Source organism: Neophocaena asiaeorientalis, unplaced genomic scaffold, assembly GCF_003031525.2.
Source record: "Neophocaena asiaeorientalis asiaeorientalis breed wild unplaced genomic scaffold, Neophocaena_asiaeorientalis_V1.1 scaffold336, whole genome shotgun sequence".
Taxonomy (NCBI): domain Eukaryota; kingdom Metazoa; phylum Chordata; class Mammalia; order Artiodactyla; family Phocoenidae; genus Neophocaena; species Neophocaena asiaeorientalis.
In genome coordinates, this window is record NW_020174788.1 from 4,372,152 (window position 1) to 4,386,279 (window position 14,128).

General features: G+C 50.6%; 1 protein-coding gene across 4 annotated transcripts in view; it reads right to left on the reverse strand.

Annotated features, from left to right (window-relative positions):
- Window positions 1-14,128, reverse strand: part of GALNT10 (polypeptide N-acetylgalactosaminyltransferase 10) — a 218,662-nt gene that overhangs the window by 23,043 nt on the left and 181,491 nt on the right. For all 4 annotated transcript variants that reach the window (XM_024760163.1, XM_024760164.1, XM_024760165.1 and 1 more), the window contains 2 exons: window positions 12,818-13,001; window positions 7,175-7,292 (listed from right to left, as the gene is read on the reverse strand). In XM_024760163.1, coding sequence (XP_024615931.1) covers window positions 7,175-7,292; window positions 12,818-13,001 — 302 coding nt within the window. The remainder of the gene's footprint in view (window positions 1-7,174; window positions 7,293-12,817; window positions 13,002-14,128) is intronic.

A 14,128-nucleotide genomic window follows, 5' to 3' on the forward strand; every position in this document is an offset into this window, starting at 1 on the left:
CCGTGGCATGTGGCATCTTCCCAGACCAGGGCACGAACCCGTGTCCCCTGCATTGGCAGGCGGACTCTCAACCACTGCGCCACCAGGGAAGCCCCCTGCCTTCTTTTTTAACACGAAGGTTCTGATCCAAACAGCTACCATTCACTGACTGCCTTCTTTTTGTCTGTCTCCAGGCTAAACAAACGTTTTATACCATTTAACTTTTTATTTTTATTTTTGGCCTCGCCTTGTGGCATGTGGGATCCCTGACCAGGGATCGAACCTGTGCCCCTGCATTGAGAGATGGAGTCTTAACCACTGGACTGCCGGGGAAGTCCCTACCATTTAGTTTTTATAACAAACCTCTGAAGAAGTTGTTATCTCCATTTTTAGCAATAAAAGACCGAGGCATGAAGAGATGGGCACGTGGCTGGTTAGGGAGCGAGGTACCACAGGTGACCCTCGGGCTTCCGAGCCATCTTCCTGGAGGAATGGTGGGAGGGGCAGAGACACCCATGGAATTTCAAATGGCTGCTCAAAGTCAGGAGCAGAATGCCTTCCCTGTTCTTGGCAGACAGCTCTTAGAAAGTCTGGGTACATGTGGCTGGGAGGAAAATTCTACATGCGGCAGAGCAAGTTCCCAGCATCCTCGGATAACCCAGCGAAGGAAGGAGCTAGCGCTGGGTTCCCGGCAGCGACACTGCAGCTGGTCTGAGTCAGAGGGGGCTGGGAGCGGGTGGTGGAAGGGATGGGGAGAGGCGATGGCAGGCTGGCAGTTGCGTGGGGGCCCCGAAGGCCCTCCTGGGTGGCAACTTAACCCCCTCGGGGCTGGTCCTGACTTCTGGGGCCTCCCTGTAGCAGTGGCCTCTCTCTAGGCTGCCCCCTCCCACCAGGTGGAATGAAATGAGCACTGGGCTTAGAGTTAGGACTCTGGGATTTAGCCCTGGCTCTGCCACCTTCCAGCTGAGGGACCCTGGCCCTGTCCCCTAAGAACCTGGGGCACCAGGTCACAACATCACTCCTCACCCGTTTCTGGTATGCATACTACTTCCTTTTCATACACCCTATTTCCCTCAACCCCCCTGATGACACGTGAGTTCCAAGGAAGGAAAATCTGAGAGTTTCCTTTTTTTAAATCTGCCCACAGCAGTCTGGGGCTGGGTTGGCCTTTGGTAACTGTATCAGTGTTGGACTATGCAGACCCACCCATCACTGAGGCCTCCTGCCTCTGCTCAGATGTGGTGGGTTTCCCTCTCGGAACAAGGCTTTCCCTCGTTCCCTCGTGTGGCTTTCTGTCACTCCCTTGCTCAAGCGAGCCTGCCCCAAGGGACCTTCTGAACGTCTCCATCTTTCTCTCCAAGGGCAGCAGGCTGCTGCCCTTGTCTCCTGGAACAGACCCTGCAGAGGTGCGCTTGGGGTCTCCATCCTTCCCTGGGGGTCTCCTCACCGTGACTCCCTTCTCTGTAGACCTCACTTGGGGGAGAATCTCATCCCTGAACTTGCAAATGGCCCAAACGAAGCACTGGGATGTCTATGGGGCGGAGGAGGGGTGGGCCGGGAGGCTGCAGAAACAACAGTCTTCCCTTCTTCTCGGTTAAAAAAAATATTAATTTTTCTCCTGATTACAGAAGTGATATGTACTGATGATGAACGCATTCAATGTTACAGAAACAATGAAGCAGAAAGGGACAGCCACACTGTAGCCCTCCCACCCCCGATGCCCCAAGGGATGGGAAGCTTCCGTGGCACCGTGGGTCAGAGTACATCAAGGCAAAGGATCAGTCTGAAGTCAGACAGCAGGGCTGAAATCCCTGTTCCAACCACGTGACATTGTGGAAGGATTTAACCCAAGACTCAGTTTCCTCATCTATAAAATGGGGGGGCACGGGGCCCCACGTTACTGCATGTGGGTGCTCAGTAAACTAGAAGGAGATTCTTCTCAGTTTTTTTTTGTTTGCATTTGTCATATTTTTAAGATTAAACACGAGACTATATATACATACATAAAAACAAAATTTTCACATCTTTTTTTAAAACTTAATTTTGGAGGCATCTAACTTCTTTTACATAATGTTTCACTGTTGGGATGTGCTTTAACTTATTTATCCCCTAAGGATGTACATTTAGGTCATTTTCAGTCTTCCCCTTTCGTAAGTAATGCTTCAACAGATAGCTCCTACCTCAATCTTTGCTCTATCTCTCTTGGCTAAACTCCTGGGCGTGAAATTTTGGGTAAAAGAATGTGCTTGCTTTGAAATGTAACGGATTCTGCCAAACTGCTAACAAAAGATATATCCACTTACATTGCGTCAAGGCCCACATCTTTCTCACGCCAGCTCAGCCACGTTGTCCCATGGACACTTCTCCTCTCCTGGACCTCAAAGTTGAAGACATCCTAACTTCAGCCTCCTGGGGACACTGTGCAGGTCCCTTTTCTGCTGGTCCTGCCGCCACCACCTCTAATCCAACCACCCTCTCATCCACGTAAGGCCAAGGGCTTTCTACACAGCATCTTATTCGAGCCTCTCTTGGGTAGGAAGGAAAACTCTAACAGCACCATCTGGGATGTGAGGGCCAGAGAGATCAAGCAATTGGTCCAGGGTCTCCAGGTGGACAGAGAGCAGAGACGAGAAGCCAGTGCCCTGCCTTCTCACTGAGTACCTCTCCTGCCACATCGCCATCACCCAAAGATGCAGATGTAAACCTGGGAAGGGCAGGATGAAGGAAGTTATATAAGATAGGAATTGATGCCACTAACAGTTATCTAAAACACCTATTCTGGGCCAGAAACTGGGGTATAGAGATGAACAAAACCCACTCCCTGCCTCGAGGAAGCTCAGAGTGCAGTGGGGGAGACAGGCCAACCCTTGGGTCCTGTCAACAGGAGGTACTGGGTGCCATGCTGGGAGTGACATTCGGGTGGTCCCTAAGCATCACAGGGAGCTCAGGTAAGGCTGAGAGGACGCCATATAGATGAGCTGAACCCAGAAGGATGACTGTGGGTTGGCCAGACTAAGGAAGGGCATTTCAGGAAAAATGAACAGTGCGTGCCTTCAAAGATAGCCAGGCATGTGAGCCTGGGGCTTGTAAGCCGTTCTGTATGGCTGGGTCAGGTGGACATCGGTGGTTTGCCCTGCCCCACCTCCATTCCCCCTTCTGCACACAATGCCTGGGCTTTCCTTTAGGGAGCCAGCTCATCCCACTTTCCCAGCTCCAGGATGGGCATGTGACCAATCAAACTCAGGCTGCAGTTGACAGATCAGAACATTGCGCAGGGAGGGGCAAGGGACCAGAAGGCCAATGAGACTCGACTTGGGGACTTACTACAGGAATGATGGGAAATAGAAACTCTTTTCCCACTGGGCTGCTGGGTATTTCCACAAGTGAAAACTTGCCTGAGAGGAAAGCCAACCCAGATCAAAGCAGAGCTGAGGGACTAAGCGAAATGGAGCCTAGATGAGATGGGTTAGTCCCTGGATCCAGCCGGGTCTGGAGGATCTACCCTGGAATTTCAGTTGTGTGGGCCAATCAATTCTGATTTTTTTTGCTTAAGTCAGACTGGGGTCAGATTGACTGGGATTTTGGTGACCTGTTACCAAGCGTCCAGACTAACGCAATGCGGAGGAGAGTGGAGAGAAAGCAAGGGGCGGTAAGCAGCTCATGGAGGTGGGTGTAGGCCAGGCTACAGGGTTAAAGATTTATCCGCCCACTAGAACTGGGAAGAGTCTAACTGCCAAGCAGGAGAACTCTCATATGTGACTGTGCCTTTTGGAAAAAGAAGCTCTATTGGCTGAGAGAGAGAGGGGGAAAAAAAAGAGTCAATGACTCTCCTAGAAATTTCAGAGCCTTCGGAACATCTTTTCTGGGGTTTTCCCATCGGGATAGATGGCCTGGTCTGAAATTGGAGCCAAATTATTAATCCATCAGCCCTGATGGCACGTATCAATTTGTCTTTTTTTTTAACGTATCAATTTATCTTAATTTCTGAAAATACACTCATGCCTTTCAGACCAGTCTCTCTTCTCTGTCACCAAGAAGAAAAGGGATCTCAGTAGAGATTAATCAGAGGGAATTTGGCCCTTCGTAAATGCCCTGCTCTGGCTGAAACAGAACACCCGGCATTCCAGGGAGGTGTTGCCGGCAGACGAACGGGCTCTCCTGTGCCCTCAGCGCTGTGGGCAGGCCTTCCGCGGGGGCCCGGGAGACAGTGCACTGGCAGAGGGGCTGCTGCCGGCTCCAGGAACTCGCGCTCTCAAAGCCCGGAGAGAGAAAGCCCAGGGAGAAATGTCTCCCTTTCAGACCTGGGGGACTCCTCATTACACTGTCTCATCTCCTCTCCTGAGTGAAGGAGATAATTGGATCAAATGGCAACAGGAGCCAGCCTCCCTCCCCCTCCCGGATGAGAGACTTCCAATACGGCTTCATTACCATGTCTTTTGTAAATAAACTGTGGTGGGAAAATGCCAATTGTTCTGCCATAATTGCCTGATGAGCATCATCAAATGGGTCTTTGAAACGCACAGACTGAAATTATTTTGGGTTTAGAAACTCCTTTGTGCTCATTTTTCTCCAATCACTCTTCTCCGTGGAGGGAGTTTCTGAAGGGGAACTTCTTGACCAAGGAGGCTGGTTCTGGCCAGTATTACACCTGCTCTGAGTATTCAACCAACAATTATTTACTAAGTGCCTTCTCCCGGTCAGGCAACCCTTTTGGTTCTTGGGATACAACAGACAAAGATGGTTACCCTACTGAAGTTTACATTCTGGTGAGAACTAAGAACACTGATGTGCCCATTTCTGGGAACAAACTTAGTAGAAAACTTCATAAATTAAGTTTGTTTAATTGACAGATTGAGGAACTGTGAAGTTAAAACTCTTCTGATTCCTTGTATGTGATTCCACTGTAAGGATGTGACATTTGGAAAATTAGATTGCATGGGCTAGGGATACTAAATAAATGACATATGTGCCATCACTCGCCAAACCTGCACCCAGGGCAGACATCACTAATCAATCACCACTCCTTTTCTGATAAGCTCAGACACAGCCTCGCAATACATATTAACACAGAACTGGGGCAGCTCCTACTGATGGATCAGAGTTGGCTGGGAGAGCAAACCTATTTCTGACTTAGACTGTTACTAGTTCATTTCATTGAGAGGCTGCAGGATATCCTAGTAAGTTAACCCCAGGAGGAGGCAAAAACTGAGAAGAAGAGTAAGAGATTACAGCCAACCTCTTAGGCTAGTTTTCCTCTCAAGTGCTCTCACGTCCCTGCAGAGGCCTATACAACATGGCGGGTGAGAGCATGGGCTTTGCAGTTGGGCAGACCTAGGTTCAGGTCCTGGTTCTGTTAGTGTCAACTGTGTGGGACCTGGGTCTGAGTTCCACCTGCCCCCCGGTGAAATGTTTATAATAATGATACCACCCTCCTAGGGTTGCTTTGAGGATTAAATAAGCCAACACTTGTGAAGGGCTCCACACAGGGTACTGCCAGCTCTGATCATGGCTGCACTTGAGTTGCCGCACACCAGGGTGGATGCACAGTTGTTGACAGCTGGCATCCGCTCTGACTGATTGGTGCTTGTGTCATCATTGTTGTTAAATATTTTTAGTATCACCCCTGGATTTTAATATTAGTTTTATTTAGGGGGCTGGCCCCCTTATGGGAGACAACTTCAGAAGTCTGAAGGTAAAATGGACATAGACTGCCTTTCAAATCAAAATAATGTTTCAGTAGAATAACAGGTTGTTTTCTTGCTAATCAAGAATTTATGTCCCCCAGTTCTGAACTGCTCACCCAGTGGCATACACAAGGACAAAGACAATAATGAAAATAATTTTTAGGATATTTATTAAGTCATCCTAACAAGAATGGACTTATTTAATCCTCTCAACAACCCTGTGAGAATTAAAGTACCATTAAACCCATTTTATGGAAGCAGAAACTGAGGCTCAGTGAGGCTAAGGATTCTTTGTCCAAGATCACACAGCTGGTATGAAGTAGCAGAGCTACGACCTGACCTAGGCAATCTAACCCCAGCGCCGAAACCTTAATTGCCGTGTGTGACAATGGTTCTTTGCATAAGAAGTTGATGCCCGACTTGGCAGGCATCCGGGTTCCTTGGCAGGCGTATTCACAGGGCTCAGCCCAGTTATGCTGCTGGCCATCCCTCATGGGTTGGGGATATGCCTTACCAGGGGTTCTAGGGGTGTTAGAAGCAGGCCCTGGCCGACCACAGGGCCACAGGACAAGCTAACCTTCCCCTCAGAGGGACTAAGCCTCTGTTCTTCACTTGAGATCAATACAAAAATCCCACAAAAAGGGGAGGAATGGGGCCTCAGAAGTTTGCATAGTTAACTAGTAACCATCACCTCCTTTATCACCATTGTCAGAAGCTTCTACAGCACATGGGCTGGTCTAATAGGTTACAGTAAATATATTTTCACTGACTCTTTAATAATTTCTACCAGTTATTAATTGGTTGTGTCCCCAGGTTGGGTGCTAACCACTTTCTAGCTATTATCTCATTTAATCTTCACAAAAGCTCTGTAAAGTAGGTAGTATGATTATTCTCTTAGATGAGGGAAGAAAGCTCAGAGAGGTAATCTAACTTGCCCAAAGTCACACAGCAACTGAGCGATGGAGTTGGGATTGGAACCCAGGCTTCTCTGACCCCACAACTTAAGCTCTTAGCCCCTGGTCTCTGTACATCAAACTCCAGCAGAGACAGATACAAAGGGAAGACTCGAGAGGGGTGGCCAGGAACCACTAAAGACAAGTTGGTTTCTGTGAGGCCAGGGGACCATTCTCAGAGCAGAGCTTCCTGCCGGCCCATGTGTCTTGTTCGGCCGTTGTGCTCTCTCTTCCCCTCTGCTGGTCGGCTGGTCATCTCAATGGGAGACACACCATCTCTGGGGAAGTGAGGCCTGTCTTATTCCAACACTGTCATCTGAGAAGGGACAATGCAAGGCAAACACCAGCCAGAGCTGTGGCTGAGGCCAGCCTTTGGCAACCTGAGGATCTCCATGCTGCCGCCTCCACTCCGCACCCCCTACCAACACACACACAGCAAGCAGTGGCTGGCGGCTCCTGATTTGTTCACCAGGCTCAGACAGACGCTAAGCAGGCAGCCTGCCAGGACAGGCGCCACGGGCACCCTGCCAAGGACAAAGGGGCTTCCCGAGAGCTCACCTTGAACGAGATTTCATACTGCTCCCCTCCCCATATCTCCAAGCCTGGGTCGTACCCGCCCAGCTCCCAGAACCACTTCCGATCCACGGCGAACAGTCCACCGGCCATCACAGGAGACCTGCGGGAAGAAGAACCTGGTGTGAAGACACGGACGTCTTGGCTGTGTGCTCCTTGGGTATCCTGCTCTAGGGCACTGCTGTTCTCCCAGGGGTGATGCTCCCCGCTACTCTGTGAACACAGCCCACTTGTCCAGCAGGGAATCCAAAGCCCTTCTGAGTGAGGCCCCTGGCTTTCTTCCTTCTTGCCTATACTTCTTCATAAATGCTACATTTTAACCAATGGACCCAAAAATCCTTTACGTGGTTAACACCTAAGAATACTTGTGAAATGAAATCATAGTGCTTTTTCCCTGTGGGCCTTGTAGCTGTACCATATATATATGCATATCTATATCTAATCTCTAGTCTTCCCATTGATTAAATGATCTGAATCAGGTCTTTCCAAGCCTGTCTAGGCTGTAGAATGTCTTAGAGAGATGAAAACACATACAGCTTCCTGGGCCCAACCCCAGACCTACAAAACAGTCTCTGGGGGAATGGAGCTTAGGAGTCTGTGTTTTTGGGTAAGATTGTTTGATGATTCTCACTCTGTAATCCCAGCATAGATATTACTTTTCTGCTGAGAGTTTATGGAAGAAGCCACAGTCACTGTTCTTTCAGTTAAACTGGGATAAGATTAACTCCGCTCATTCATTCTCTCATTCGTTTCTTCATCGAGTACCAGCTGAGAAGCAGATGCTGGAAGAATTTGGAGGTAAATCAGGGTCAGACAGAATCTTCAGGGAATGCCAGCATGGCAGGGCAGCCACCTCAGGAGAGGAGGACCCAGAAGACAGGTGGGGTGTAACAAGGGCCTCTGGGAGGCGCAGCCAGTGCTACGGGAAAGGAGGAGCGTCTGCCTCCAGGTTTTCGGGGTGAGGAGGGAAGCTGGGGCAAGAGTCAAGGAAGGATGCTCAGAGGGTGGCATTCGAGGTGGCTAGGAACAAAGCGGGAACTTGGGGGAGGGGAAGGCACCCAGGAGAAAGCACGAGCTCGGGGGCAGAGATGATCAAGCGGTGGGTGTGTCTTGCCCAAGTTCCCCACAGCGCCTCCCGTGGGGCCAGCACCTGGGAGGGGCCACCAGTGTTTTTTGTGTGAAAAGCTGAGTGGCTGTGGCCTTGTCTGACTCCCCGGGAAAACTCCAAACCCTCCAAGGAAAACCATTCTAGCAGCAACCTCCACGGCCCCTCCTGGCTTGGGAAACTGCACGCTCAGGGGAAGTGGACTGACTTGGAAAGAGGTGAGTTAACCCACACGCCTTGCAAGGCTTCCTGCAGTAGATGGGCCCTGACAGCACAGGAGGGGACCCTTTTAGAAAGGACTCCCTCGATCACTGACCGAGGCCTTGAATCTGCCAGGCGCTGTACTGAGCTAAATTACTACCAAAATGAATTTACTCCTCACATTGACCTCATGAGCCCAGATCAGAAATGGGGAAATCCTCACTGCAACCTCAGCTCTCCCCAAACCTGTGGTGGGGTCTGGGGTGAAGATTTTAGCCCCGGAACCCTGTGCTGCTGAGTATGGGAGCCACTGGCCACATGCAGCTTACTGACACTTGCATTGTGGCTGGTCTGAACTGAGAGATGCTGGCAGTGTGGATTTCCCAGACTTAATGTGAAGAAAAGAACAGAAAAGATCTCATTCATAATTTGATAGCGTTGGTCACATGTTAAAATGAGAATATTCTAGATATACTGGGTTAAATGAAATACATTACTAAAATGAATTTTATCTGCTTCCCTTTACCTTTTTTTAACGTGGCTATGAGGACATTCAGAAGTACATACGTGAGTCGCACGATACTTCTATAGGACAGTGCTGATTTAACCTCTTTGAGCCGGTTTCCCCATCTACACAGGGACATGGAGCTACACCTGCTAGCTCACACTGCTAGTACAGTTTTGAAAGTAACCAGTACTATAGGAAAGTAAGGTGTTAGTAGTATCAACTTTCTTCTGTCTTATGAAGGTTGTAGGGTTTCCGGTTTTTCTGGCTGGAGCCGTGATGCTTGGAGGGCCAGAGAGTGCTTCTGGCTCGGTGCTTCAAGGTAAATCAAACCTAAGACTCTGCACAAAAACATCAGCCTGGGTGGAAGCCAGCGGCAGGGGACGTGGTAGGATAGGTAGGATATTAGGTGTGAGGCATTTTGGATGCTTGAGGCTTCACCTCCAGAGGGAGGCCTCTCCTCTAGGCTGGTCTGTTTTCTGCTGTGTTCAACAGTAATAATAACGACAATTCTGAGCATCTAGTGTGTGCCACTCACCTCACCATCACCAGCTCTCACAAAGCCCTATTACTAGCCCTCTTTTCACATGGAGAAATTGGAAATTCAGAAATGCTATATGCTCTGCTCCAGGGCATGTAGTTAGTAAGTGGATGAGCTGCCACCAAAGCCTGTGTCTTTCAAATATCATGACACGGCTCTGTGCCTGCAGCGTGCCCACTTGCTGAGCACCATGGGGAGGTGTGCAGACAATGACCAGGATTTCTCAGTGGCCTGTTCCTGGGGTTTTGTCTGAGTGCAACACAGAAGAGAGACTTCTGGAAGGAACTGGAGGGTACAAAGGATGGAGAGTCCCTCGGGAAGCATCTGGGCCAGTGGCTCTCAAACTTGGCCATATGTCAGCATCATCTGGGAACTGACGCCTGAATTCCCCACCCTGAGACTCCAGTGTAACTGGACTCAGGGGCAGCCTGGGTGGTTCTTCTTCTTTTTAAAAAATTTTTATTGGGGTACAGTTGGTTTACAATATTGTGTTAGTTTCAGGTGTACAACAGAGTGAATCTGTTATACTTCTACTTATTCTTTGTTTTAAATAAACTCCCCAGGTGATGGCAACATGCAGCCACGGTTGACAGTCCCTGCTCTAGGGCTGGGCCAACCCCTTTAATATCCAGACGAGGAGACTGAGACTGCAGACAAAACTAGCTGGGCCTCTGCTTCTAACCAGCTGCATGACCTGCACCCACCCCTCCCTCATCCTGCAACGAGGAGACTGAATGGGCCAAGACCCACCATTACGTACCTTTCAAATCTAGGGCCTATGAGTTGGCTTATGGCAAAGATTCAAACCATAAAAGGGGGTTCTGGTTACCCCAAAGATTCCATTTTCTGGAGCAGCCTGCCTAACCTCAGCCTCTGCTACGTGTCACCTCGGGCAAGTGTCGTTTCTTCTCTGAACCACAGGATCCCCATCAGTCAAGTGGAGAGAGTTCCACCAACACTCAAGGGCATGTTGTGAGAATCAAGCACAGTCATGTCAGCTGGAACTGCTTTGCCATGTCAGGCCAAATGTTACTTACTCCTGTTATTAGCATTCTTCTCCCAAGAATTCAGGACAACTGGGGGCTGACTCTGGGCCATACTGGGGTAGGACCTGGCTGCACGATGTGGTGTTGGCTAGACCATATCTGTGGCCTAAGAAGGGCTCTAATAGTAGTGTTTGACCATGTTTAGGATACAGGAGGTCAGGACCAGAGCACAAACGTCTGGCCTGCTGAGGAAGCACGGGGGATCCACTCACACCCTCCACTCTCAGCTCATGCTACTCTCTTGCCCCGGTCACCTTCCATTTCCTCAAGCAAGCCCACCTCTTCCTACCTCTGAGCCTTCCCTGGGGCTCACAGCATCAGGGGCCCCCCAGAAACCCTGGGTGAACTGCGCCCATGAAGATGGCTGAGCCGCCAACAGCCCCACTTTCTCAGATGGGGAGGGTGAGGCAGAGCGGCTGGACTTCACTGGGGCTAAGCCGTGGTTAGGCAGGGGTGGTAGACAGAATAATGGCCTCCCAAAGAAGCCAGTGTCCTAATTCCCGGGACCTGTGACTCTGCTGCCTTACACAGCAAAGGGCCTTTGCAAGGGTAACTAAGTGAAGGATCTTGAGATGGGGAGATTATCCTGGGTTACCTGGATAGGTCCAATGTAATCACAAGGGTCCTTATAAGTGAAGAAAGAGGCAGGGGGGTCAGAGTCAGAGAAGGAGACATGATGATGGAAGCAAGAGACTGGGAGGGGGAAGGGGGAGGGAGGTGCAGGGGGAGACAAGGAGAGGGAGGAGGGGAAGACAGGAAGATGTTATGTTGCTGGCTTTGAAGATGGAGGGAGCCATGAGGCAAAGAATGTGAGCAGCCTCTAGAAGATGGATAAGGAAAATAAATGGATCCTTTCCTGGGGCACCGGGAGGAAATGCAGCACTGCCAACACTAAATCAGTCAGACCCTTTCAGACTTCTGACCTCCAGAACTTGAAGAGAATAAAGCTGTGTCGTTTTATTTTATCTATTTATTTATTGGCTGCGCCACGTAGCATCTTAGTTCCCCGCCCAGGGATTGAGCCCGCGCCCCCTGTAGTGGAAGCGCGCAGCTCCAACCCCTGGACCACCAGGGAAGTCCCTGTGTTGTTTTGTTTTGTTTTTTTGCAGTACGCGAGCCTCTCACTGTTGTGGCCTCTCCCGTTGCGGAGCACAGGCTCCGGACGCGCAGGCTCAGCGGCACAGCCGCTCCGCAGCACGAACCCGTGTCCCCTGCATCGGCAGGCAGACTCTCAACCACTGCGCCACCAGGGAAGCCCCCCTGTGTTGTTTTAATAAGCCAGTAAGCTTGTGGTAATTTATTACTGCAGCGACAATTAGGAAACTAATCAGGAAACCAATACAGCTGGAGAGGTTGGACTTTGGCTTTGTACCCAGAGGTCTTTCCACACCTCTGGCAGGAGAGCTGGAGTGGCTCACGTGACAGCTGCAGGGATGGCGAGCCCACTGTGGGAGGAAAGACCCTTCTGGAGATTGGGGTACCAGAGGGGCACTGGGCTCTGTTTCTGGCTTAGCCACTAGCCCACTGTGTCCCCAGGGAAGCCCCTCCCTGTCCTGGAGCCCAAGTCTCCTTATCTGCAAGGGGTTGGAGTCCGTTACCTGTAGGCTCCCGCTAGCTCTGCCATTCCAGGATGCTACGGGTCCGGTCCACACACCCGCACCCCACACTTCCACCATGGGACAAGCTATTTCCCTGATACTTCCAAGAGTATCATGGGATGGGAAAGTCGGCTCCAGAGGCAGACAGGCCTGCAAGGCACTGAGCCTTTGCCGCTTCACAGCTGTGTGACCTGGACAGGCTGCTTAACCTCTTGGAGCCTTAGTGTCCCCATTTGGAAAACACGGATCATAATTTTTACTACATATGCTGTTGGAGGTTAAATAAGATCACCGTGTAGTGTGCTCGGCACTGCGCCTGGCACTTAGAAAGCATGCAATAAATGGTGGTGACAATGACAACGACAATGGTGATGACGATGATTACAACTGGGTGCTAAGCTTGCCACCCCGGGCTGGCAGTCCTCGGGGTGGGCAAGGAAGAGGTGATCAGCTTGGTGGTCCGTGAGCCAAGGCTCTGTGACGAGCTGGGAGGGACTGTGCTTCTGTTGGGGACATCTGCCCTGGCTCCCCTGCACTGGACTTTTGGGGGAGGTGGCAATCCTGAGTTGTGTGTGTTGAGGAGGGCTCCCTGGGGTCAGCCACTGGGACCGGCCTGGGTCACTCGTACTTACTCAAATGGGTCGCTGGGGTCAGCTTTCTGCAGTTCTGGAGGGATCGGGATCCGCTTATAGTACATCTCCCAGTCAAAGGCGCCCCGCATGGCATCCCCCGCCTGCGTCTCATACCGGAAGTCGTCGTGGTCAATCACATCGATCATTGGGCACACAATGGTCTTGCGGTTCCGAGCAATGCGGTCTGAAGAAGCCAAGAGATGCCCATTAAGGAGGCCGGATGGGAGAGCAGCTACATGCATGACCCTGCTCTGCAACTTATTCACATTTTTAACATGTTTCCTGAACATGTGATTTCTCTGAACACTCGAGTTTGAGAATCTTTAAGGAAGAAAGTGCACAAGCTTTAAGCAAGATGGACCAGGGCTCCCAGCCCATCCTGCCGTCCACGAGAGGGCCCTGGGCCAGCTACATGAATGACATCTCAGCCTCAGCATTCTCCTCTGTGAAATGGGGAGAAGAGGGTCTGGTTGCAGGAGTACTGGATACAGTAATGCTTGAAGGTGAGCACAGGTGTCTGTCATGCTCAGCATTGCTATGGAAAGAGATTAACTTCCTTCTGGGAGGGTCCCTGTTCTGGCCCTCCCCATTCCAAGTCCTAAACTTGACCTGTGGCTCAGCAGCCAGCACTCCAGCACTTGCCCCTCATGGCAGACTGCCTGTCCCTGAAGCTCCCCAACACCTCGTAGCTGCCATCAGAGAACAAATGGTCCTTGCAAGAGAGTCCAGCTCACATTTTCCAACAGTCAGAACTGCTGAAGAGGGATCGGACTATCCCATGAGCTCCTCAGGACTGGAGGTGTGCAAGCAGGGCCTGGTGGACCTCTGCCCTGCAGGAATGCTGCAGGCAAGGTGACTCAAGATAGCAAACGGGGGTCTTAACCTAGATGGCTCTATGTCCCTTTCAAGCCAGGGAGAAGCTGATTGTATAAAATTCACTCTCTGCCCTTCAGTGCGCTTCCTGCCAAGAAGCCCTGACTACAGCCAGGAGGTGCCACTGATTGGGGCAGATGATCTGCCATGAGGGGCAAGTGGGCTGTGCTTGGGCCAGGAGTCAAGTCCAAGTCTTGGAATGGGGAGCCTGGTAGGGCCACGGTAGGCTGGCAGCTGCCTAGGGCCCAGGCTTCATCAAGCTATAGCAGATTTTTCTTGCAGGAGAGAAAGCAAAGAAAAGTTTTGCCTTTTGCTAAACTGCAAGACACGATCCATAGGTGGGTCATGAAACTGTGTGTGTGTGTGTTTGTAGTGAAGCAAAAAAGAATGTCAGGGTGCATTCTAGGTGATGAGGGAAAGTAGTTTTGGAAAATATTT